Source organism: Cynocephalus volans, chromosome 13 (assembly GCF_027409185.1).
Source record: "Cynocephalus volans isolate mCynVol1 chromosome 13, mCynVol1.pri, whole genome shotgun sequence".
Taxonomy (NCBI): Eukaryota; Metazoa; Chordata; class Mammalia; order Dermoptera; family Cynocephalidae; genus Cynocephalus; species Cynocephalus volans.
In genome coordinates, this window is record NC_084472.1 from 43436575 (window position 1) to 43462353 (window position 25779).

General features: G+C 34.3%; 1 protein-coding gene across 3 annotated transcripts in view; it reads right to left on the bottom strand.

Annotated features, from left to right (window-relative positions):
- Positions 1-7731: 7731 nt before the first annotated feature.
- The window catches only part of SMAD2 (SMAD family member 2), an 82618-nt gene continuing 64570 nt past the window's right edge, over positions 7732-25779 (bottom strand). For 2 of the 3 annotated variants that reach the window (XM_063076543.1, XM_063076542.1), the window contains 5 exons: positions 15950-16003; positions 14519-14731; positions 11761-11898; positions 11440-11584; positions 7732-8293 (listed from right to left, as the gene is read on the bottom strand). In XM_063076543.1, coding sequence (XP_062932613.1) covers positions 8170-8293; positions 11440-11584; positions 11761-11898; positions 14519-14731; positions 15950-16003 — 674 coding nt within the window. In that variant the 3' untranslated portion in view covers positions 7732-8169. The remainder of the gene's footprint in view (positions 8294-11439; positions 11585-11760; positions 11899-14518; positions 14732-15949; positions 16004-25779) is intronic. The other variant, XM_063076544.1, reaches the window with a different exon arrangement.

Consider the following 25779-nt stretch of genomic DNA (forward strand, 5'->3'; position numbering starts at 1 on the left):
TAAAATAAAAGAACCATATTGTATTTTTGACAACCATAGGGTGAAAGCTTACAAATACATTTAACATCTCCATCACCGTGCACAGAGGATGCAGCCAGAGGACTACCAGAGGGAAACAAGAACACAGTCTACATCCATCACATTGCATTACAAAGCTAATGCTATATTAGAAAAATCTCATCCCACATGTTCAGTGTTCTAGCTGGTAAGCACCTTAGGAATAGGAGGCTGTCAGAACTGAGGGCAACTGCTCAGTTTATATCAAGGACACTCAATTCTTTCACCTGCCACTGGCTGATGCATTTAATAATTCCAATACAACATTCACCAAAAAGATATATAACATCACATTGTCACTTCTTGAGCAGGACAGTCTAGGAACTGTCACAGGGGCCAGTGCAAGAAAGGCCATATTTTTCCTCATGAGAGAAAAATCCACAACCAGTTTCTTTTACTGTGAAAAATCTCAATTTCAGATTAAATTCGATCCCAGTAGGACACATGATTTGTACTTAGGTATACACACAGGTTCTGAAGAACTTAGCTATCTAGTTGCTTCTTCTCTATTCAATTAAACCACCATTTTACCTTTGCTGAACCAGTAAGTGTTAGTCTCAACAACACGCTGGTACCTTTAGCTATTTGTTATAAATCTCACATTCCATCCACAGTAATAAGCGACTGAAGGACCATATCCCAGTAACTATCTGTAATGTTGACAGCCATAGGGAAGCTGAACTTAACAGCAACTATGATAACATAAGGGAATGAGAGTCAATCACAAGAACACCTAAGGTGGTCAACTCCTCCTGCTGTACCTGGGACTTGCCTGGGTTTAGTGCTCAAAGTATGGCATCCAGGGAACCCTTCAGTCCCAGGCACACCAGTGCAAATGGTCACCCTAAGAACACCGTTCACTCCTACTATCGCTAGAGAAAAGATCAGAATTTTCAAGAGCATAAAACTAACTTAAAGGGCATCAGCCCCCCAAATATTTTTAAGTCACTTGCTAATGGCCAGTTCCTTCAAGTTTGCTAAATGGCTAGGAAATCCAGAAGTATCTTATTTAAAGGTGTTAACTTTAAGAATAGTTGGAAATTAATGTGACGTTATATTTAAAAAAAAAAAAAAAGTTGGTGGTAATCAAGCAAAGTAATGAGCAGTGTATAAGTTCAATCTTGAAACTAGAAGACCAGACAGATCTTCTAAAGGTTCTTCTGGCTTTGTCCAGTCATATGAATCTTTTTGAGACTATCAGAGCTAAATGAATTATCCAGTTTTGTATGTCTTTTCCTATACATATAAGTTTTTTTTTTTAGGTGAAACCATTCTACACCAACTATTTCCTACATTCTGTGTCATATATTGAAAAGAAGACTGCCAACTGGAGATATTTCACTCAGATTGCAAAGGCCCAGAATTGTGCTCCACCAGAAGGTCTGGCCTTGGGAAAAGATGGCAAAGAGAATGTTCTCAGATAGGAACATTTTATTTTGCCTACAATGCTGTGATCTAGTTCAACAACTGCAGAACTGCTTTCATCTTAATCTCTATAGTTTTTCTTGTTTTACCCTCTCGTATAAAATGGTTAGTGTAACAGCTTTGCTATCAGTAATAAAAAGATACAAATATTAAGTAAGGGTCAAAAAAGCAAAAACAAAAGTCTGAGGTAAAGTTGGTCTAAGAAATGACCTATCTGGGTTCTGAATTTAACCAAGAAATAGATTTTTTTTAAAAATTGAAAATTCATGCGTGTTATCTACCTGCTTCATGTGGTAATTATTTCTCCCAATTTTAACTGATCTGTGTGCATATTAGTTACATAAACCAACAAATGAGTACATTCTTAAAACAGAGACATATATTCACCAGAAAAGAACCCTTGTCTTTCTCACCAAATTTTTCTTTCAGCTTGAACAGTCCAAGAATGTGAATAATGAGACTGGCAAACATATTTTCTTAGGGACTTAGTGAGAAAAGGAAAATCTCATTAGAAGAACAGAGACTCTAGTAAGACATTCCTACAAACAAATGCTGAGAAGCCATTTTATGCTACAACACTGTAAAGGGTATAACTTAATATAGAACTAGAAATATGCCAAGTTACTTAGTGACTAACATTGTAAAATAGCCCAAAACTTTAAAGCCACAGAGAGAAAGGAGAACAGCCAGCCGATTGTGAAATAAAAAATATATAATATTTAAGTGTTTTTATAATGCTAACACTTCACTCTTTGTCCTTAAATCAATATATTATGGATTTCACTGTTCAACAGATTATCATCTTTAATTAGAAATAGGAAGTAAATCCCTAACCCCCACCCAAAAGAGCAAACTGGAAATATTGGAGAAAGTAAGACCTCTTATTTTTATGGAGGTAGGAAAATGTCATTTTTCTTGAAATTTTTTGTAAAAACAAAAACAAAAAAAACTAAAAGTCTTCTGTGTGGAGTTAATGAACCCTTTCCACCCCCATCGCCAGCGGCATTATTCTCCCAAGGGCCCTTACATCTCAAGCAATGATGAATTTTGGGGTCCATTATGGATCTCATGGCAGCAAACCAATTGACACTGAAATTAACCCAGTTAATATACTTTGGCCAGATCTCCTGTTAGTCAGCGATGACCCAAAGAACCTTGGAAAATTCCTTTCTGTTGAGCATAGCTAAGAAATTCAGGTCTGAACCACTTTCAGGTTATCACTAGATAAAGGAGAACTTGACCCTGACATTGTAGTGGCCAGGGTAGTTTCCAGGGAAATTTAAGCAGTAATCTTGGGAGATGGCAGGCAGAGATTAAAGGAGGAAGCAATCTAATATTATTAAAAAAAAAAGGGGAGGGGGGAAGAAAAGTTAACTCTAAGTTAACACACTCCAGAGACCACTCTGGATGTATAATAATTTAGTGAAGGTGTACATAGCAGAGCTTTATTTGATGTTAATTTTGGTTATGATTCTTAGTTATCAGGCTGCCTAGTACTAACTGAACTGCCAAATTAGAACTCTGGCAGAAAAACAAAACAAACAAAAACAAAAACAGAAAAAAATTACTCTGATGGTCTGTTCATGAAAGAAAAATGTCTGCAAACAAATTAAGAACTTTTTACTGAGATCTGCAATCGAAACAATGAAATCATTCAACTGTTAAATGACCCCAATGGTTAGTTTTTCTGTGAGTGTGTATGTATATATCAATTCATACATACACATTATATACTTTATTTCCTAACAAAAAGATTGAGGCAGTTCTGCTATACAGTTAGCCATAATATCCAAGATAATATCCAAAATAAAAGTTCCTACTCAAGAAATTACAGGAACAAGAGACAAAAGACTATCATGAGGCTATCTAGTATAGTTCATATTTCCTGGTTGTAAGACTCAAAATACAGGAATTCTACTCCAAGAGATAATTTGCCTCTCAGTCTCCACACACAAAAAGTAGTCTGAACAAAATATTTATGAAAACTTGCAAAGGAAGATCTAAAAGGAACTCAACAGTAGCATTCTGACCACCTCTGAAGACCACACACTACCATCATTATTCCTGACTATATCAAATACAACAATCCAATATGTCCCAAGATGGAAATAGGGCTGTTATTATAGGGAAAACATTGGCTACAACTGCCAGAAAAGTTCATAATCTTAAACATAACTTAAAATTTAATCTGATAACTTATGCTCTTTGCCAGTCACAAAGGCATTTGGACAGAATCTGAGCCATTTGTAAGATTTCAGTGATTGATCAATTGAAATAATATCAACCTTCGTGGTGAAGAAATTAGGACTCTGGATATAAAAAGCACCCTCCATTTTGGTTAACAGTAAAGTTCAAAGGAGAGAAACATTCTGATATATGCAGATGAAACATGGCTGACGGGAGAGGACAACCAGCAAGAACCACTGGGATACATGTTGTCAAGAGAAGGGGAGGAAGAAGGAAATTCAGTTGATAAATAATATAAAGTACTCAGCAAAGTAAAAGCACATGAAGGGAAAAAAACAGGCAATAAATTGATATGCTTAAACATCAAACCTTAGATCAGAGTAAGGGAAAAGATCATATGTTGCTGATGTCCACAGATTTCTTCATTCTCTAAAGAGATACCTGGGGGGATGACATAGAGGAGGCAAATTGGGAAACTGGAATATTCAGCTTTTAAAGCAAAGACTGTACACAAAGGCAAACTTTAAGTACACTGAAGATTGTCTTGTGTTACTTCATATCCCACCATCAACTCCTCCCATTCTTAGACCAGAAGGGTGTCAAATATAGAATGCTCAAAGTATTTAGTAAAAAAACCCCAAAAACCAGAGACCTTAAAGGTATATATGGGCAGCTTTTTGAAGAGGTAGTGAAATCCAACTGGATGTACATTTTATTTTATTTGATTTCAACTAGCCAAAGACTAGACTGATTGTTTTTCACCTTCAAAGTCTTAGTCTCGATTAAATTGACAATAAAGGCACAAATAAGTGAAATTAAAATAATTTTAACAAAGGAAAAAATCTGACAACATTTAAAAGAGAAATGAATCAAGCAAAAACTGGATATGGTTTAAGGCAAAAAAAAAAAAAAAACCCAACTCGATATTAAAGAAATTACAAATACGTACTTAGAATAAAGAATAAGAAAAATTTGGCAGATTTCCTTCTGGTAAAGTGACAGGTCCTAAGACAGAAAGTAACCCCCATAAGACTAAGCACAACTTGAGGGTCAGGACCATGTCCTAGTCAAATTTTTATTACTCAACATCTATCACAGTGGCTGGGTAAACAACAGGTATCAATAAATGTTTATAGACTGAATGTACGTTATAATGTATAATGGGTATAACTGGTGTAAGTTCAAACCTAATTAGGATGAAAAGAGCACAATCAGTGGTGGTCTAAAAGTTTGGTCTAAATCCAGCTGTATTTTCTTATCTTAACCAGTGATTGTAAAGACTTTTCAAACTTTTTTTAAAGCAATAAACCTCTCCCCACTTTTTTTCCCCCAAAAGAAGTCTTATGAAGAATTCTAGTACAGAATAAAAATAAAGCTGCCACTGGTTAAACCAAAGTCAGAACTCCACCAGCCTCCAAGCCCCTACCCCAGCCACTAGGTGTCTCTGTAGCATCCACTGGGAAAACCATCATTCATCTTAGAAATGTGATAGAAAGGAGGGTCAATCAGTTCTCAGGTTGTTAAACTGAGAAAATTACCAGTACTATGAAGGATAAATCCTAAACAATGTTGGTCATTTAAATAAAGAGGAGACCCTATCACTTAGAAGAATAAAAGCCACCCCTATAAAGGAAACAACAACAAAATTAGGTCACAGTAGACAAAACATAATGCAAAAAAACAGTATCTCATTAAAAAGCACATATGACCATTAAACATATTCACACAAACATAACCACCACCATGATGAAGCCACTTGCTCAACAGGTATAATTGCTGAATAGGTGTTTCCAAAGAGTTGAGTCCCAGTTTCACAATGTATACAAAAATCCCACCAGAATTGTAGAGATGTGCTTCACTACTGAAATGCCATATTTCTGCTTCACTTAACATTTCAATGCAAGAGTGACTGCCAGGACCTTCTATCACTTTTAAAGTTGTTCTCTGTCCGCTAACAGAACTGTTTCCGAACATCTCTGTAAGTTCTTAAGTAAAAACTTCCAAAGACAGGCAGAAGCTCTAACGACTAGCTCAAGCAGGCCTGACAGTGGTAATACATTTAACTCTAATCACAGGATGAACAGCAGAAGTAATAATTAACAGGCAGCAGGAAGTCTGAAGCAAGAGCAGGTCACTAGAATAGTGAAAATTTGCACAAGAAAGGTTGTTAAGTGGTATTGACCTGGTGCAAATGAGACATTTTTACAGCAAAGGTGTGAGGAAGAAAATATATTAGTGAGAATGACATAAAGCAGTCTACCACAAAATAAGGCCACCTTCAACACATGATAAAGTGTAGCATCATTCTGCTCTTCAAGTATGGATTTGTACAGAGGTTTTTGTATAAAGCATTAATACCTAATAATGAGCTTCCTGTAGCATGAGCCTTTGCATTTGACGCTGTTCTCTTCAACTGGAATGCTTACCTCCCCTGGCTCATCACATGGCTTGCTCCTTCCATGGCAGGTCTTAGCTCAAGCCTCACTTCCTTAGAGAGGCCTTCCCCGATGTCCTACCTGAAGCATCCCATCTGTTATTCTCTAGCACAGGACCCTGTTTATCTCCTTCACAGACAAATAAGATGATTAAGGGTAGAGTAACTGCTGTCTCAGCAAAGGCAGGGACCGTAGCTGTCTTGTTCACCTTTAGCCAAAGGCTAAGAAAGTTCCTGGCACATAACAGGTGAACAATAAATATTTGTTGCACGAATAAAAAAATTACTATATCTAATTTACATGAACATATACACATACACACAAATATAGGAAAATGGGGAGTTATCCAGTAAAAAACAATCAAATGCTCAAAGTATAGAAAATGATACCTGTAGATACAGGTGAATATGGTTTCAAAGAACAAGTACCAAAGATATCTATCTTCAAAAATATGAAAATTTATGAAAAGGGGATCCGGAGTGGTTATTTTCCATTTCTATTGAGATGCAAATAAGAAACGTTTAAATTGTAATGAGTTAACATTAGACATAATAATTATCTGCTGCAGAATGGACTACCAACATAGCTTCTGGAATCTCCTCTCACTGAAGAGCATAAAATATGGTCAACCACATACTCAGGATTAGTTAAGAACAGCTCAGACTGCAGGTAATTATACACTTTAAAAAACCCTGCTAAACAATTTCTCCCCCAATTTTTAAAATCCTAAATTCATAATTATGTAAAATAACATTCAATTTATAAATTGAATACAACATACCTTAAAAACAAATGGCCCCTATCTGCTGATCATAGCTCAGCATCACTTTTCTAGGTATTTTGCAGAGGAATTACATTTACAAAAGGTCCATTTCATAATACAATACGGTAACTACATCAAACGAAAGTACTCAAATCAATAAGCAGAAGGCCTTCTGTTGAAATACGTTAAAATACCTTTTTTTAAAAAAAGATCCCTTATATTTATAGATTAGCTTTAAAAAAAGGATAAATATACTGAAGTAATTCTAGCGTATCCCTGAAAATAATCATACTACCACCTGTGCCTTTTTTACAAGGTGGAAGAATAAATCAATAGACTGCTCAATAGGTTATACAAGTCAATTACTATTTGTTGAAATTTGGTTGTAAGACAAGGGGACTTACTCCACGTGAATTTTTACTGTATCCCAGAATTAACTGGTACCAGTAGTTATCAGTGCAACTACAAGGGTACTTGAAAAAAATAATACAAATCTTTCCATTAACTTTTTCAAGTACCCTCATATTACTGGTGATGGTGTCACATACACTGTTTTGGTATCAGGACAAAAGTGGGAACAGATAAAAGAGGCTTGGAAAGATTTTTGGTAGGGTTTCCTTATAATGAGATTTAGCAGTAAATAAAGACAAAAAGAATGACTTTAAAGCCCACTGAACACATTAAGGTCAAGGATTTCAAAAGTTAATCCACTTTTCTTCCCCCAAGAGTTTATTTTTGGTAAAAGGCAGAAAAATTAGTTTTTCTACAAGGAATATCTGCTTCTAAATGATAATTTGAAAATCTTGATATATATATTATATATTAAAAAAGACACAAAAATAACAGAGAAGTGGGAATAACAGATTAGGTACTATAACTTTATAAAGGCTTGCTAGATCAAGAAGCAGCACACACACACACCTCATTTATGCAAACTAAAAATGCATATGAACAGCACAATACTGTGATACTGGATCATGATACATTACCTGTACACATAACTACTACTGTTATTAATAAACCTTTGGGACACTCAGTTTTATGCCCAGTAAGACATCATTAAGTCTTTAAAATCTTCTCTTCCTCCTTTATGGGAGGGTATTTCTAGACACTAATTTTCCCATCTAATATTCAAATATAGGAAACAGATTCCACAAGGTGCTTTAACTGATGAGACCTCAAGTGCTGTTTTCTTTCTTGAATTTTTGGATAGTAAACAGTCCGTGGGGACCGCACACAAATACTATGACAGAAGAGTTGTTTTATTAAGTCAATTGATGGGACTTGACTGGTGATGAAGCCTTATGACATGCTTGAACAACGCACAGAAGGGGATCCCATCTGAGTTAATACTTTGTCCAACCACTGTAGAGGTCCATTCAGATGAAGTTCAATCCAGCAGGGAGTACTTGTTACTGTCTGCCTTCTGTTAAAAAGAATATAAGAAAATGACTGTAAAATTCAAAGAATATGGCTATGTTAAGGTACATGCATTAAAAATTTACAGAAATTCCTTTGAGAAAATGTAGGCACTATTAATAATCAGGCCAGGAGGAGTAGTGTAAACCAGCACTGCCCCAAGCAAACTGAGACCCACAGTCACCCTACTTATTAAATCAACCACAGAAAATACTCAAATATCAAATGGAGTCAAAATGGAACAGGGTTCGATTTTTTTTTTTTTTTTTTTGGTGGCTGGCTGGTGTGGGGATCCGAACCCTTGAACTTGGTTTTATAAGGCAGCACTCTAACCAACTGAGCAAACAGGCCAGCCCCAAATTTAAAGTATACCAAAAGAAAACAGAACTTTGACTCAAGCTAATTCCTTACCACAGAATGTTAAAAGTTGAGTTCTACCTTCCTTGACAAAGCCAACAAACAACCCTTTTAGCAACATCACTCAGGCTTTTGATAAAAAACACTTCTTGTACTTCAACAAAAAGGGCTACTCTCTGGAAATCACAAATTATTCAGTGACGTCCTGTAACTTCCATGCACTGACTTTAATTCTGTCGTATTTGATATATAGAATAAGTCAGTAAGTCTGCTTGCTTCTTCACTGTGACAGTCCTTCGAACATGAGATAAATCCATTATCAACTTCATCTCCAAGTGACACATGCCCAATATAATGTAAAACTGTATCTCTAAGGATGTGATTTTCTGTAGCAGATGGTGTTGGTGTCCTGCTATACCCTTCAGATTTTTCAGAGTGCTCTAGCCAAACTCCCAATTGCAGGTATCTGAATTTCTGTGCCTGATAAACCTCTACTATGCCCACACGTGTAGCAGGCCAGAAGTGCCAGGAAATTAACATCCCCAGGAACAGCCCTCAACCAACAGCACAGGAATTAACATTTAAATGGCAAGCTTCCTTTCTCCTGAGTGAGATAATTCTGTAGGTTCCTTACGGTTTCCCAAGCTTTTCCCAGGGTGTAAACTCTAGTGACCCACTCACGGTGGTAGACGCCTTAATAATGGTACTAGCTGCCTTCCCTCCCCTGCCTCACTTCTCCTTTGGGAAATAAATCTTAATCCAGGTCACCGAAAGGGAGTAGGTATAAGAAGTCTGCCACTACTCTTATTTGAGCACAAAACTGTACCTGAAGTATTATCCACCCCCCTATACTTTGTTTACTTCAGTACTGATTCACTTAACTCAGACATATTTCTCAATTAAATATGAATTCTTCATACATCTAAATTCTCTGTTTACTGCATTTCCTAGTTTTTATGCAGACAATCAATCTGACATTAAAGAAACTAAAAAACAGATTTAAAAACCTAACCATTAGTTGTACTTCCTTGGTTCCAGCATCATTAAAGACAAGGTTTCTGTAGGTACCTATGGTTCACAAATAAATGGGTACCTGACATTTTGATTTGTAAATGTTACAGGAAATTACTTGATTATCTAAAGTCAGATGTACCTGGCTCCAAATACCCATAAAAACATACTGTATATTATGGCTTTAATACTTAAAGATTTTAATTCATCTCTGCAGTAAAGAACGGCAGAGTCCACAGTGAATGAAGGCCAGTATCTCTCCAACAATTAAAACTGTTCTTAGAAGAAGACCTATGCATGGAATTCTCCCCACCCTCTATAGTTCCCTCTTAATTCCATTAAATTTCTACCACATTCTACACTATTCTAAACTTTTGAAGCAAAAGAGATGTCTAACCTAAAAAGTTATTATCAGATAATGTCATTTGAATATAATTTTACTATCAACTCAGGTCAATTCAAGTCCAGAAGGAAAAAAGGCATTCAGTATTCTTTAAAGGTATCACATTTCAAAAGGGTAATGATCAAAACAAAAGAGAACTACAGCAAAATAAAATTAATTATTCTATCAATATAACTTAGGCAAAATAGTGACAAGTCTTTATTCTAGAATATAAATATAAGACATATAATACATTTTTAAAGTATTCAACCAGCAGACCTAAAATCTCACCACCTCAAAAGTCAGATGTCTCACAAATCTTTTAAAGATAGGGAATCAAGTCCAAATCAAATGAAATAAAATTCTGAAGGGAACAAATTGCTGGATGAAGCAGGAATATAATTACTATATGAATATTTCTTAAGCAGGCACACAGACAGTAACTATTATGAGTTAGAGAAAGACTAAGTGTTTTACTTAAGTTCTGTTCTTAAATATGCTGAAGAAGTCTTCCCTCTCTTTGATGTGGAATCCAATCTATTATTTAATTTAGCAATAACCCAGTTTATCTTAATCACTGATAAATTAGTTTTTGTAAAACTCAATTATGTAATTGTTACTACTATCCTTAGAGAAGTGGTTAAAAGTCAAGAAGATCTATCTTCCAGCACCATCTCAACCATTTACAATGTGTCCTTGGGCAAATGAACTCTTCTAAGCCTATTTCCAAATATGTATTGGTTTAAACCATTTACTACCTACAAAGATTGCAATTTCTTATATTTCAACCTTATAAAGAAGGATTAACAACATAAACAGTAATTCTTAGATACTGTATTTAAAACATAGCACAATGCCTGGCACACATCAAGTACCCCTTCTACTCTTGAATAAAGTTCTGTTAACCTCATTTTCAACTGGTCTTGATTTACTTGCCCACCCTTATTTTCTCTACTTTCTATACTTCAGACTGCACTGCTAGTCTATTGTCAGGATTATCATTTCCCACCCTGCCCACCCCCATCTATAACTTCTGAATTCCTATGCATCTTTCAGAACCTAGATCATCCACCAGGAGGCCGTCCCTGAGTCCCAAGTGAAAACACCCCTCCTTTCATAAACTGACATATCTCTTCAAATACCCCCCTTTTATGGTATCTAACACTCTACATTATGTTAAAATGCATGTCTATATATTTTTAATCATATCTTCTATAATGCTAGCATAGTAATTTGGAATGGTTTTGAATCTAGAGGCCTCCAACTTTCTTTCATTATTTTACATAAAGATCTCCTGACTTCATAAACTCAATGAAAATAGATACAAATGAACTCCAGAAGATGCAAGAATTAAATAAAAAATAAGTACATGGTAGAAATTTAAGAAAATATGGATTTCATACCGGTATTCTGCTCCCCACCCTTTCACGAAACTCATTCTTATGGTGCACATTCTAGTTAGCTGATAAACGGCTTCAAAACCTTGATTAACAGACTGAGCCAGAAGAGCAGCAAATTCCTGGTTGTTGAAGATCTTCAGATTACAGCCTATGATTGAAAAAAGTAAAAGAAACTGTAAAAAGAGTATCATTATTAGAAAATAATTTTAAAAGGGCTACAGATCTTAGAACTCAAGCATGCAAATCTCCTGATTCCTAAAATGAGCAACTAAAAAGACTAAGCAAGTTGATGTGATAGATTTATTTACATTGTTGAATCCATACCTGGTGGAATTTTACACACTGTTGCAGGGTGCCAGCCGTATCTCTGATTACAATTGGGGCTCTGCACAAAGATTGCACTATCACTTAGGCACTCAGCAAAAACTTCCCCACCTATGTAATATAAGCGCACTCCTCTTCCTAAAACAAAATACATATGGGATTAGTTTATAACATTTACTATTTCAGTGTGACTTTGGAAGACTCTTCTTGGAGGAATTCTAAAATGATATGAAGAATTTCCATGACCTTTTTGACAGTTATGTTTTTCTGAAGTCTAACTTTGAAATACATCTCTATATATTTTTCCAAGTATTTTTTAAAAATGATTTGACTGATTTTTAAAAGAAATATATACTTCTCAAAAATATAAACAATGTAGAAAAGCACATGGATAGTAAAACAGTTTCATACAAATTATATATCACCTTAAAATAAGTAAAAAAAAAATTGAGTTAATCTGAAGGAATTAACTAGTGTTTGGACAAATATATCTTCACTGTAAGTCTTTCCTTATAGATCCAACTAAAGTTAAGAAAAAAGATAAAAAAACATTAAGAGGTTGAGTCATTTGCCCTTTTTAAAACTACACAGGAGGGTACTTCCAAAAGTTCATGGAAAAACAGAATTGAAAGATAATATAAATCTTTTAATGAACTTTTTGAAGACCCCTCGTATTATGGTGGCAACTAAATCTCTAGATAATATAAGCAGGATTAGGTAAGAAAAAATTATATTGGGAGATTTTAATATACCTCTTACAGAATTTGAAAAAACAAAAAGACACAAAAAAAATTAGATGTAAGGACTGGAAAAAAGCAACTGTGAGAGGAAGAGTTCTAAGATGGCACCTAACAGTCTCAGCCCTGGTGTGCACACACCTCTATTATTCAGTCAAACACTGGGTGCTACTGTTAATGGATTTTTCAGACATAATTAAGGTAGCAAACCAGCTGACCACAGGAAAGAGCTATGTTCTTTGGCGGTCCTTTAAAATACAGTGATCCTTTAAAAGGGACTGGGCTGTCCTGGGCTCAAGTGATTCACAGCAGGAGCGAGAAGGATTCAACACAAAGAGACATTCGCCATTGCCAAGGGACCATGTGGGAAGGAACATAGCTAGTTTGTGAGAGCAACCTCTAGCTGACAGTCAGCAAGGAAATGAGGATCTCAGTGCTACAATTGCAAGGAACTGAGTTCTGCCACCATCATGCGAGCTTGGATGAGAACACAGCCCAGCTGACACCTCAACTTTAGGCCCGTTTAACCCTGAGAAGAAACCAGCTAACCCATGCCAGGTCTCCTAATCCACAGAAACTGAGATAATAAATTTATGTTGTTTCAGGCTGCAAAGTGTGTGATAATTTGCTACACAGCAAAAGATAACCAATAAAACAACGAACAAGGCAGATTTAATAGCATGCCTGTTAACCCTGTTCTTTTAAGATTATGGAATATTTGTAAAATAATTAGTCACGTACTTGACCACTAGGAAAACACTAAGTCCAAAAAGTAGAGGTTTCTCAGGCTATATTCTCTGATCAAAGCCATCTAATAAACTAGAAATTCAAAAGTAAAAAGATGATATAATAATTAATAGCAATCTAAAATCCTGGATGAAAAAGTGAATAAGGCATAGAAAACCTGTTAAATTTTTATGCAGAACCCCAATTAATACACATACAAACCCCCCCCCAACTATTTTAGTTAAAGTAGGCATGGATATTCAAAGTCCTTCCTTACGTACAATGACACCTGGGTACCATAACAAGATTATCCAAATGCATACATGAAACAAGATTTAAGAACTACCCCATGGAGCCAAGAAACAGTATCAAAATAATTCTTTGGTAATCACCATTATTTCTTACAGACAATGATGATTAATCCAAAGGAAACAGAGGCAAAGTTACTTTGAGGTGACTAGAATGAGGTTCAATTATTAGTGACTCCTAAACTTTCTCACCTCACTGTTAAATAATAAACCCATTACAAATTAACATAAATAATAACATTAATAATGATAATGTTTATGAAAAACTATTTTCAACATAAAAAAAATTAGAAGAGTGGCAATGTTTCAAATTTTTTAAGTCTCTTTAATGTCTGGCATAACAGAAAAGAGCTAGATTCTTATATCAGACCTACATTTCACCTCTCCAAAATCAAATGTCATGTAGCCTCTGGAATAGTCCAAAGTACACTCATGGGAGAATGAGAGTAAAACTAGCAAAGAGCATCTTGGTACCATTATGAACATAGTCTTGACCTCAAAAACTTGCTGCAAAAACTTGGCTAGAGGTTCCCAGGCCATATTTTGAGATCCTCTGAATTATATTTTGAAGTATATTAAATGGAAGTTCTTGTTTTAGGTACCTCAACTGAGATTAATAGTGAGCAGATTTGATTTAATATATGAACACTCGCTGAAGGGAAAAAAAAAAAATTCAGGAGATATAAACAAACTGAAAAAAATTTGTAAATTTGAAAAAAATGATTTGCAAAAATTGTAACCCCAAAATCTGAACATGACAATTTTAGGACTGGTAGAGACTCAGCAAATTAAAATTATTTTAACACATTTATTTACTGAAGGACTTCCCAGTATCAAGGATGCTAAAATAAAGATAAGTTGAAGATAAGAGTTTGCAGATTGAAGAATCATCAGGATCTATTAAAGTAGTGAAGCCTGTGCACTTAAACTGACAGATACAGGGCTATTATTTGCAACAAGCTCTTGATATGGTAAAATAGAACATACCTATATGCCTTCTCGTCATCTCTACCGTAGCATTTCGGTTAACATTGGAGAGTAAACCTAAGCAGAATCTCTCTGAGTTTGATGGATCTGTAAAGCCATCTACAGTGAGTGAGGGCTGTGATGCATGGAAGGTCTCACCAACCCTCTGATTTAATTCGTAATATGCTATTGAACACCAAAATGCAGGTTCCGAGTAAGTAACTGGCTGCAAATCTGAGGGGGGGAAAAACAGGGAGAAATGTTGTGTGAACAATTCAAGCCAAAAATAGATTGAATATCATGTTTACATACTCTATGCCAGCCTACACCAGCAACAGCTCAGGAAGTAGACATAACATGTACATCAGTTTCCACAGATAATACGAGATTTTCCCTATTTTTCTTACAGAACTCCAGACTCCATAAATCATACCGGATTTTCAATTTTTCAAATTTCCCCCATCTCATTAAGTCACTTTATGTTGGATTATTTGTTTTCCAGTAGTTTTAGTCTAATTCCATATGCAAAGTAAGTCAACTTGCCACCCTTTGTGCATTTCTAAAATGCATAAGAAAGCTAATTTGGGGTAGGATAAAATAGAAAAAAGCTGGAGCAAAGATTAATAAGTCAAAAGCCAAAAGAAGAAAAATCGTCACAATAAAAGGATACAAAATATGACATATTTTTGACATTTGTCTATTTTAATATGCAATTCTTGGTGAGTGACCCTAGTTATAAAAACAGAAAATCTAAGCATTCTTAAGAACTAAAATGTACTAAGACACGAGAGTGTGCAAGCGAAAACAATTTGGAGTCGACACTACTTATTTCATGGGAAAACCAAGATCACATGTATTTAACTTCTGTATTTTTAACTAAAATGTATCATAAGGAATATTATGAAAGAAAAAAAAACAATTTTGTAGAATAAATTGTGAATGTGGGGAAACTGAAGAGAAATTGTGAAACAGCAAGATAAAATGAGGGCTAAAAATAAATTACATAAACGTATACACACACGCACACATTTATGTACACACACATTCACTTCTCATATATATATCATCTATACCACATATACACATTTATGTGATATGCATATGTGAATATATTTATACACATACCTCATTAATAACTCCTACTACTAGACATATAAAATAAAACACACCCATGAAAATCTAGCCATAACAGGTTTTTAAATTTCCCATGAATAAAGAATATAATTTCAACAAATAAAAAGGTTATTCATTCCATATGCTCATATGTGCAAAGAGAGTAATATTGAGGAGTGGTAACAATATCATTTTTAAATAGTACTAACTTAAACCATTTGCATAATTTTATTCATTGGGAACACTTTCTCACATATGTGAAAAATAATTTTCAGAGATGACTTTTACTAAGTAGGTGATACAGTAGAAAAGCGGTAAGGAGAAGTATCTGCAACTTACCCAAGCTATGATTAACAGGAGAAAGAGTAGTAGGAGACAGTTCTGCTGGAGATCCTAAAACAAAAGGATTAAATTTACAAATAGATGTTTAAGTATTTCCAGAACTTCTAATCAAGTAATAATAAAACTGGTTGTATCTGGTCGTAATTATCATCAATAGTACATAGATAACTTAAATCCCAAGAATTCAAAATATATAACTGCTTTATTTTAGTTAATTTGGGGGGCTTCAATATATAAAAGGCACAAAAGGGTATAAATAGTCCTGGCTTCTAGTCACAATTTCCCTTCCCAAAGGCATCTAATGTTGATAGTTCCTTGTATATCTTTCCAGAAATATTGTATGAAGCATATAAGCAAACATATTTCTGTTCTGTGCGCCTCCCCCATCACATACAAAAGGTGAAACAGTTCTGAACTTCTATATTACAGACGACCCTGGAATACCGAGGGGCCTGGCAGTGCCTACCTCCTGAGCAGTTGAAAATCTGCCTGTAACTTTCCCCACACTGTTCCTTAAGTAGTTAAGCAACTTAACCAGTTAAGTACTTAATTAGTTAAGAACTAATAGAACCCATGCTTATGAAAAGTCAGCCCTTTGTTTATGCAAGTTCAACACCTGTTGTTCAACGGTCTACTGTACTTATTCTATCAGAGACTGTTTATGTTAATATGTTTCCTTATTATTTACTTGTATAGCTACCTATCTGCCTATCACTTAGCTGCATGATATGATATTATGGTACATTATGATCCCACATTAGTGCACAGTCAGGCTATTTTTGTTCTCTTGATTTAAGAAACAAGACTGCAACAACTAATCTTGCACATTTTGCACACTTCCAATCATGTCTGAACAGACTCTTAAAAGAAACTGCCAAGTCAAAGGGTCTGTGCATTTGCAATCTTGATAGATTTTGCTAAAATTATCACTCAGAGGTTGTACAAGTTACATTCCCAGTAACAATATAAATGGTATGGGGATGTCCATGGTGTGACTGTTGACAGATAAAAACACGGTCTCCACAAGTATAGTTTTAATCTGCATTTCTCTTACAAATGCCACTGAGCAGCTTCACACTTGTTCACACTGTATTTGCTTTCTGTGAATAGTCTGTTCTGTTCTTTTGCTCATTTTTCTATTCTGGTGTTGATTGCTTTTCGTACTGATTTGTAGAAGACTTAGGTATTAGGGGTACTAGTCCTTTCACAGTATGTGTTGCAAATATTTGGTCATCTGTTTTATGACTCTTAATCCTAACTTTGATCATGCAGCATGATTTAATTAATCATTTCAGGGTTTCTGTCACTTTGATAAAACAGTGGTGACAATGGATATTCTTGTTTTACTCTTGACTTTTAAGGTAATGCTTCTAGTATTTTCCCATTAAGCACAATACTGGCTTTGAAACTGGGAGATAAAATTACTTATTTAGGATTTTTACACAGGTAGTCTCAAGCAATACTAGCCTGTAGACTAACATGTGTTCTGTGATCATTTTTATGACAATCTAGAATTTTTGGTTTTTTCTACACTCTGTTAAAGTTTAAGCAGTACTATAATAGCAAATTCTTTAAAAGTTTAATAGAATTTTCCTGTGAAATTATTTGCAGTTAATAATTTTCTAGGGATTATGCTGAGACATTCCTCTATCTCTTCTACGAAAATTGACTTGTTAAGATAACTTTTTTGGAGTCAGTTTTGATAAATCATATTTTCTTAGAAAATTATCTAATTCTTCCCATTTTAGGTAAACAGGCTAAATATAATCAAGAAAATAAGGGGGCACAAATACACAAAATAATAACAAAACATCACAGACAATAGGAAAAAGATCATTAAGAGACTACTTTGCTCAATTCCATGCAACTAAATTTTTAAAACTTTTTTCAACTGTACATTTTTATGGGGTGGTTTGTTTCAATACATGCATACATACTTATAACATCGTTAAACAATCTTATTCTAAATATAGAATACATTTTGTTTTATAATTCTCTACACATTTAGGGAAATTTTTTTTTAAAAGAACACATGTCCTACAGCTTCCAAGCTTCAAATGTACACATATGGCAGAGATGTAGAACAAGTCAGACTTTCTTATGTCCCCCTCACCACCACCATGCACCACTATAACCATGTCATATAATACCACACAACAAAGGTGAAATGGCAGCCCTCAGATAAACAGATGAATCAGAAAGAGAGAACAGATGATGATGATTTTGTTAGAGGACAGAAGTCTTCCACTACACAAGTAAGTTATGTTCTTTTTTTGTCCCTCAGTTTGAAAATTAGTTGGCAAGTCACAACAGGTACAACTGAGAAAGGTCAAAATATATTTAGAACAATGAACTAAAATTTACTACTGTTTCCTGAAGCAGATATTAAATAAACAAAGCCACTGTTAGAAATGGAGGAAACTGTGCAATTATTCATATCTTTTAACTATTTATTCCTCTAATAAATACTTATCAGAAATGACCAGTATGGTCACAGTTCATTAATTTCAGTCAGATATGACAAAATTTAGAATTATAGATTATAAAAAGAAAGAGTCATTATAAAATTTTTAAAATTTAAATTAAGCTAATAATTTATTAGGGAACAAAGCTTTTAGAAAACATTTTTTAAAAACAGAGGCAAGGAACTGATAATTAACCTAAGAATTATTCATATATAAATGCTGCTACTTTGGGCTGGCCTGAGGCTCACTTGAGAAAGTGTGGTACTGATAACACCAAGGCAACAGGTTCGGATCTTGATATAGGGATGGCCGGTTGGCTCACTTGGGAAAGCGTGGTGCTGACAACATCAAGTCAAGGGTTAAGATCCCCTTACCAGTCATCTTTTTTTAAAAAAATAAAAAATAAAATTAAATAAATAAATGAATGAATGAATAAATAAACGCTGCTACTGAAGTCTGGCCTACCATAGGCTTTCCAGCTATGAGAGGTAATAAATATCCTCACTATTTCAGCCAGTTTGAATCAGCAGTGTCTGTTACTTGCAGCTAAAACATCTAGAGAAATCTTTGTGCATGTGTATTTGCATACCAGTTCACCCATATTTGGAGGATACATTTTTCAAAGAGGAAATGTTGAATAAAAAGGCATATGAATGTTAAATTTTTATAAATACATATGAAAGTACCCTCCCAAAATGTTTAGTTTCACCAAGAATTTATAAGCAAGTATTTCTTCACACCATGTCACTACATGTTAACATCTGCTAATTTAATAGGTTTAAAGGGGATAACTCTTATTTTTTTATTTATTATAATGCATTAATCTTCTTTTTGACCATTTTTCTATTAACTGCTATCTTTTCCTTTTGATTTGCAAGTTTTTTAATTTTGAGATCAGCTTTTAAACTTGTCATCCATTTACAAATATTTACCCCAGTTTTTTTTTAAATCTTTTGATATAGATTTCAAGGTGACATTAAAATCTTTTTTAAACTTCTTTGAAAAATAGGTTTTATTTTTTAGAGTAGTTTCTGGTTCACAGCAAAACTGAGCTTTTATAAAGTACAAAGAGTTCCTATACATCCCTGCCTCCTCCCAGCCTCCCCCACCATCAACATCCCCACACCATAACAGTACATTTGTTAGAGTCAATGAAACTACACCGACACATCATTATCATCAAAAGTCCATGGTTTACACTAGGGCTCACGCTCAGTGTTATACATTCTATGAGTTTTGATAAATGTATAATGACACATATCCACCATTCCATTTGGAGTATCTTATAGAATAGTTTCACTGCCCTAAAAATGCCCTGTGTTCCACCTACTCATCCTTCCCTCCCTCATAACCCCTAGCAACTACTGATGTTTTTACTGTCTCCATAGTTTTGCCTTTTCCAAGATGTCAAATGTTGGAATTGCACAGTATCGGCCTCTTCAGATTAGCTTCTTTCATTTACCAGTTTATCTATCCATTCACCTATTATGGATATCTTGGTTGCTTCCAAGTTTTGGCAATTATGAATAAAGTTGCTGGAAACATCCATGTGCAGGTTTTTGTGTGAATGATTTCAATTTATTTGCATAAATACCAAGAAGCAAGACTTAAAAGGTAAGAGTACGGTTAGTTTTGTACGAAATCACGAAACTGACTTCCAAAGTGGCTGTACCATTTTGCATTCACACCAGCAATGAATGAGAGCCCCTATCATTGCCCACCCTCACCAGCACTTCGTGATGGCAGTGTTGTGAATTTTGCCATTCTGATATGTGTGTAATGATACATCACCCTGGTTTTAATTTACTTTGATTATTTTTTCTATCTTTTGTGTATCCACTATAGGTTTTTGTCTTGTGGTTACCATGAGCCTTATGTAAAACATCTCACAGTTTTAACAGTCTATTTTAAGCTGATAACAACTTTGATTGCATTCAAAAATTCTTTTACTCTCCACCCTATGTTCTGTTTTTCATGTCACAATTTACATGTTTTTATATTGTGTATCTCAAATTATTGTAGCTATAGTTATTTTTAATAGTTTTTTCTCTTTTAACCTTCATGCTAGAGATAAGTGATTTACACACCACCACTACAGTATCAGAGAACGAGGGCACTTCAAAAGTTTGTGGAAAAACAGAATTAAAAGACAGTACAAATTTCTCCATGAACTTTTTAAAGTATATTATTCTAAATCTCACTATGTATCTACCTTTATTAGTGATTTTTATACTTTCATAGGCTTTCGTATTAGTAATTAGCATCCTTTTGTTTCTGCTTTAAAAACTCCCTTTACCATTTCTTTGCAGGCAAGTCCAGTGGTAATGAACTCCCTCAGCTTTTGTTTGTCAGAGAAATTCTATTTCTCCTTCATTTGTGAAGGACAGCTTTGACAGACTGTGTTCTTTGTAGACAGGTTCTTTTCATCCCATTCTCTCCTGCCCTACAAGGTTTCTGCTGACAAATCCACTGACAGTGTAATAAGAATTATCTTATATATGACATGCTGCTTTTCTCTTGCTGCTTTTATTCACAATAGCCAAGATATGGAAACAACCTACATGTCCCACTGACAGATGAATAAAGAAACAGTGGTATATATACAGAATGGAATGATATTCAGCCTTAAAAAAGGAGGAAATCCTGCCACTTACAACAATATGAATGAACCTGGAAGACATTATACTATGTCAAAAAAGGCAGACACAGGAAGAAAAATAGTGCACAATCTCACTTATATGTGGAATGTTAAAAAAAAAGAAAAAAGGCAAATACATAGAAACAATAAAATAGCAATGCAGAGAATGGAGGTTGAAAGGCACGAAGTTTCAGATACATAGGGTGAACAAGCCTAGAGATTTAATGTATAACATGAGGACTACGGTTATGATATTGTCTTATATACTGGAAATTTGCTGAGAGTAAGTTTGTAGGGGTTTTTAACACAAATACACGTAACTATGTGTGATGACTGATATGTTAATTTGCTTGACTATGGTAACCATTTCACTATGCATATCAAAACATCATGTTGTACACCTGAAATATATACAATAAAAAATGTATGTCTTAAAAAATTTAATTTACTGAATACAGACCAAAGTGTTCACAGACCTTCCAGAAAACTGGAAATCATGCTGGGTTATTCCTTCCACCTCATCCCACTCTAATCACCACCCATGTCTTACCTCACCCATGTCTTACCTATTGCTGATATAATGTGATATATCACCCATTTCTCCCCATTTCACCTGAAACCAGCCAGAGGATGTCTAGTGTAGTATCCAAGAATTGGAACTCTAAAATCTGACATCTTAGGTATGAATTTCTCTGCCATTTTCTAGCTATTTGTATTTTCCTATGATGTTAACACCATGTTCTGTTTTCAATTTTTGCTAAATGTTGAACCTTTTTAAATTAAAAGGTTCTGCTAGATGTAATTACATGTAATGTTTAAATTTTCCTATTTTACCTAATTGTGCATTCTAATTTTTTTATAATGAACATTTATTTGTTGTACAGTTCAAAGTACTGAATCATAATTTTTTCTGTAAAACCCTGTTTAACTTTCATTTTACATAGAATAATGGTAAAAGTATGAGGTTAAGCCAAAAAAAAAAGAACCAAAATGAAAACAATAGACATTACATAAAACAAATCCAGCTTAAGAAATATACAATGCATGACCACTTCCTCATGTTTCTTTATTAGGTTCCATACACAGGATTGGGCTTACCAAAGGAGAAGTCAACTAAAATTTTAATGGTCATGCATGGGCAACTGGAATCTAAGAAGTCCCAAGAACAGAGCTAGCCCTCTTCATCAGCCAATTCTAACACAGATGTCTTTAGCTAAGGACATGGCAAGACAGGAAGTCTTAGGAGAGGCTATAAAGCAATGAGATATCCTGCAGTCTTGCCATACTCACACTCAACTCGGCTGAGTTAGGAACTGACTCACCCCGAAACCTGAGATGATCTGATTGATATTAATTAAAGCACTAAATTATCACCTATCCAACTCAACTCCTAATTATAGAGAAGAGATCAAACTTAGCAACCAGAGAGAGAAAAAAGAGGGTCTTTCCAGGGAGAAAATATTATCACTACTAATCTCAAGTATTATTTTACATACAATACCCAGAATCAAATTAAAAAGCAGGAGGCAAAGTAGTAGGAAAAATTGAGCCATAATCAAGAGATAAAACAATCAAGAAAATAGACCTACATATTAACTAGACACTTTTTAACAAAGGAGCTGAGAAAGAATAGAGAAAAGTCTCTTCAACACTACAAAATAAATCAGAAAATAGATAAAATGAAAAACAATGTATGAAAATTTGTAGTATGGAGCTAACATAAGGCTTAGAGGGAAATTTATAGCTTTAAACGCTTACATTAGAAAAGAATCAATGATCTAAATGGACACCACAAGAGGCAAAAAAGAGCACATTAAATGCAAAGTAAAGAGATGGAAGAAAATAATGAAGAGTAGAAACAAATAAAATAGAAAAGAGACAAAGACAACAGAAAACTTAACAAGCCAAAAATTGGTTCTTTGAAACTGTTAATTGATAAATCCCTTACAAGACTTATTAAGAATAAAAGACAGAAAAGTCACATTACTAGTATTATAAATTTTAAAATGGGACATTACTACAGATCTTACAGACATTAAGAGAATAACATATAATAGAAATAACTTTACAGCAAAATTCTACAACTTAGATGAAATGAAAATTTTTTTTATAAAATACAAGTTACCAAGCAAACACAGAAGACTGAAAATCTAAATAACCCTCAATTTAAAAAATCCTTTCCTACAAGAGATGGTTTCTCAGGTAAATCTATCAAATATTTAAGTAAGAAATAGGATCTGCCTTATGCAAACACTTTCAAAAAATGGAGGAGAAAACCCTTTCCAACATATTTTATGATAGTAAAACTAATAAAAACATCACAAAAGAAAAACAGACTAATCTCTCATAAAAGAAGATGTAAAAATTATCAAATCAAATCCATAAATATTTTCCAAGGTTTATTCATCATAACCAAATAAAGTCAAGGTTGGTTTGTCATTAGAAAGTCACTTAGTGAATTAGAATTAGAAATTCACTGCATAACAATAAAGGAGTAAAACTACATGATCCTCTTAATAGATACAGAAAAAGCATTGAAGAAAATTCAACAGCCATTCAAAAAAAAAAAAAAAAAAACCACTCAGCACATTAGGAACAGACAGAAACTTCCTCAATCAGATAAAGAACAATATACAAAATATCTGTAATTAACATCCCACTTAATGAGAAATTACAAAAGTATTCCCCCTACAAGCAGGAACAATGCAAAAGTTTCCATTCTTTCTACTTCTATTCAACATTTTACTGTAGGCCTTAGCTAGGAAAGAAAAAGGAAAAGGCAAAAAGACTGGAAAGAAAGAAGGAAAACTATCCTTATTCAGCAGATAACATGGTTGTGTATGTGGAAAATCCAGCAATCTACAGAGTTCTAGAACCAAAGAGTGAATTTAGCAAGAATGCAGGCAAAAAGATCGATATACAAAAATCAAATATTTATCTATATCCTAAGAACAAAACAATTGTAAAATAAAACTTAAAAAACAGTAACATCTAAAATAGCACTAAAAAGTATAAAACACTGAGGAATATAGCTAATAAAAAACATGCTATACATCTCCACTAAAACCTATAAAACATGGCAGAGAAATGGCACAGCTAGTAAGACCACCATCCTGAAGTTCTCAGACCTGACCCCTCATTCTTGACAAATATCCTTACTTTCCTTATAGAGAAGATCTTAACCATGAAAGTGAACTGCTTCTGTCTCTGGATCTCAATTACTCGCTTTCCTTCAAATCTTTGTGCAATCATGTTTCTTCCCTTTTATGGTTAACTCTCCCCTTAATATTTTTTTTTGACACACTAACATAGTGCTTACTGTAAGTTAGAAACACTTTTAATTGCTTTTACAAATATTAACTCTGTTAAAATCCCATGGGTTTGGTACTATTATTATCCTTATTTTATAGATAAGGAAACCGTGTGCCTAGGTTACTTAGCTAGTATATTGCAGAGGAATAATTCAAACTCAGGTATTCTAGCTCAGAGTCTGATCATGCCATCCTGATTATATGCATTTGGTTAGAGATGTAGACTTCTAAGTGGGGTATGTGAACACTGTCTCGGAGTGTACAAAATGACTGGCTTAAAAAAAGAAAAAGTTAAAACTTATTTTCTACTTATTTCATATCATCCTTTAATTTCTAATTTTTGTGTATGCTTTAAAATATATACTACATCAAGTATCTGCATATAATTTACAAATAACTAAATGCACTTGTTATTAGTAATACACTCTCAAAACCTTACTACATACTACATTATCTTCCTAGGACATGCTGTTACAACGTACCACAAACTGGGTAGCTTAAAAGAACAGAAATGTATTCTCTCATAGTTCTGGAAAACAGAAGTTTGAATCAAGGTGTTGGCAAGACCATGCTCTCTCAAAGGCTCTAGAGGAGAATCTGTTTCATGCCTTTTTCTTAAGCTTCTGGTTTCTCCAACAATCCTTGGGCATTGCTTAGCTTGTAGATGCTACTTCCAATATCTGCCTTCATCTTCACATTGCATTCTTCCCCTTATCTTCTTTTAAGGACACCAGTCAAATGAAATTAGGAGCCCACCCTATTCCAGTATGACTTCATCTTAATTTAAAGAATTACATCTTATTTCCAAATAAGGTCACATCTGAAGTACTGGAGGTTAGGACTTCAACATATCATCATTTGGAAGATCCAGTTCAACCCATTGAGATAATGCAGATTTAGAAGGTATTTTAAACCTGTACCTTTGTATATCCTGGACCAAGCACAGTACATTTAGAAGATACAAAACTGCACTGTGAGTTATGAAATCTACATCTTAGGATACATCTACTAGACCCTATTTCTGTATATACCTGTTTGAATAAATATGTTCATAAAAATCAATCATGACTTGAAAAGGGACTGATTATAGAATACCACAAAAGTTTATCAAACTAGATTTTTTGTGATGTCCGCCTGATCTCTAATGACCACAAGACATTAAAGGAAGAATGAAAGCTTGGCCAGAGAAATTTAAAGCAAGAAAGTAACAAGTGTTGGTTCATATAGTTCCTTATACTGCTTAATCTGTCCTCTGGTTGCTCTCTTTTAAAAATATTAACTCATTTTACCCCAGCAGGGTGTGAAAGACAAATTTAATTACATTGTTGCCCATGGAAGGTATGGACCAGAGTTAGAGGGGAGGCCAATTTTGTTCTAAATTGGGGCCCTGCATCAGTCAGAACTGTCTTTCTT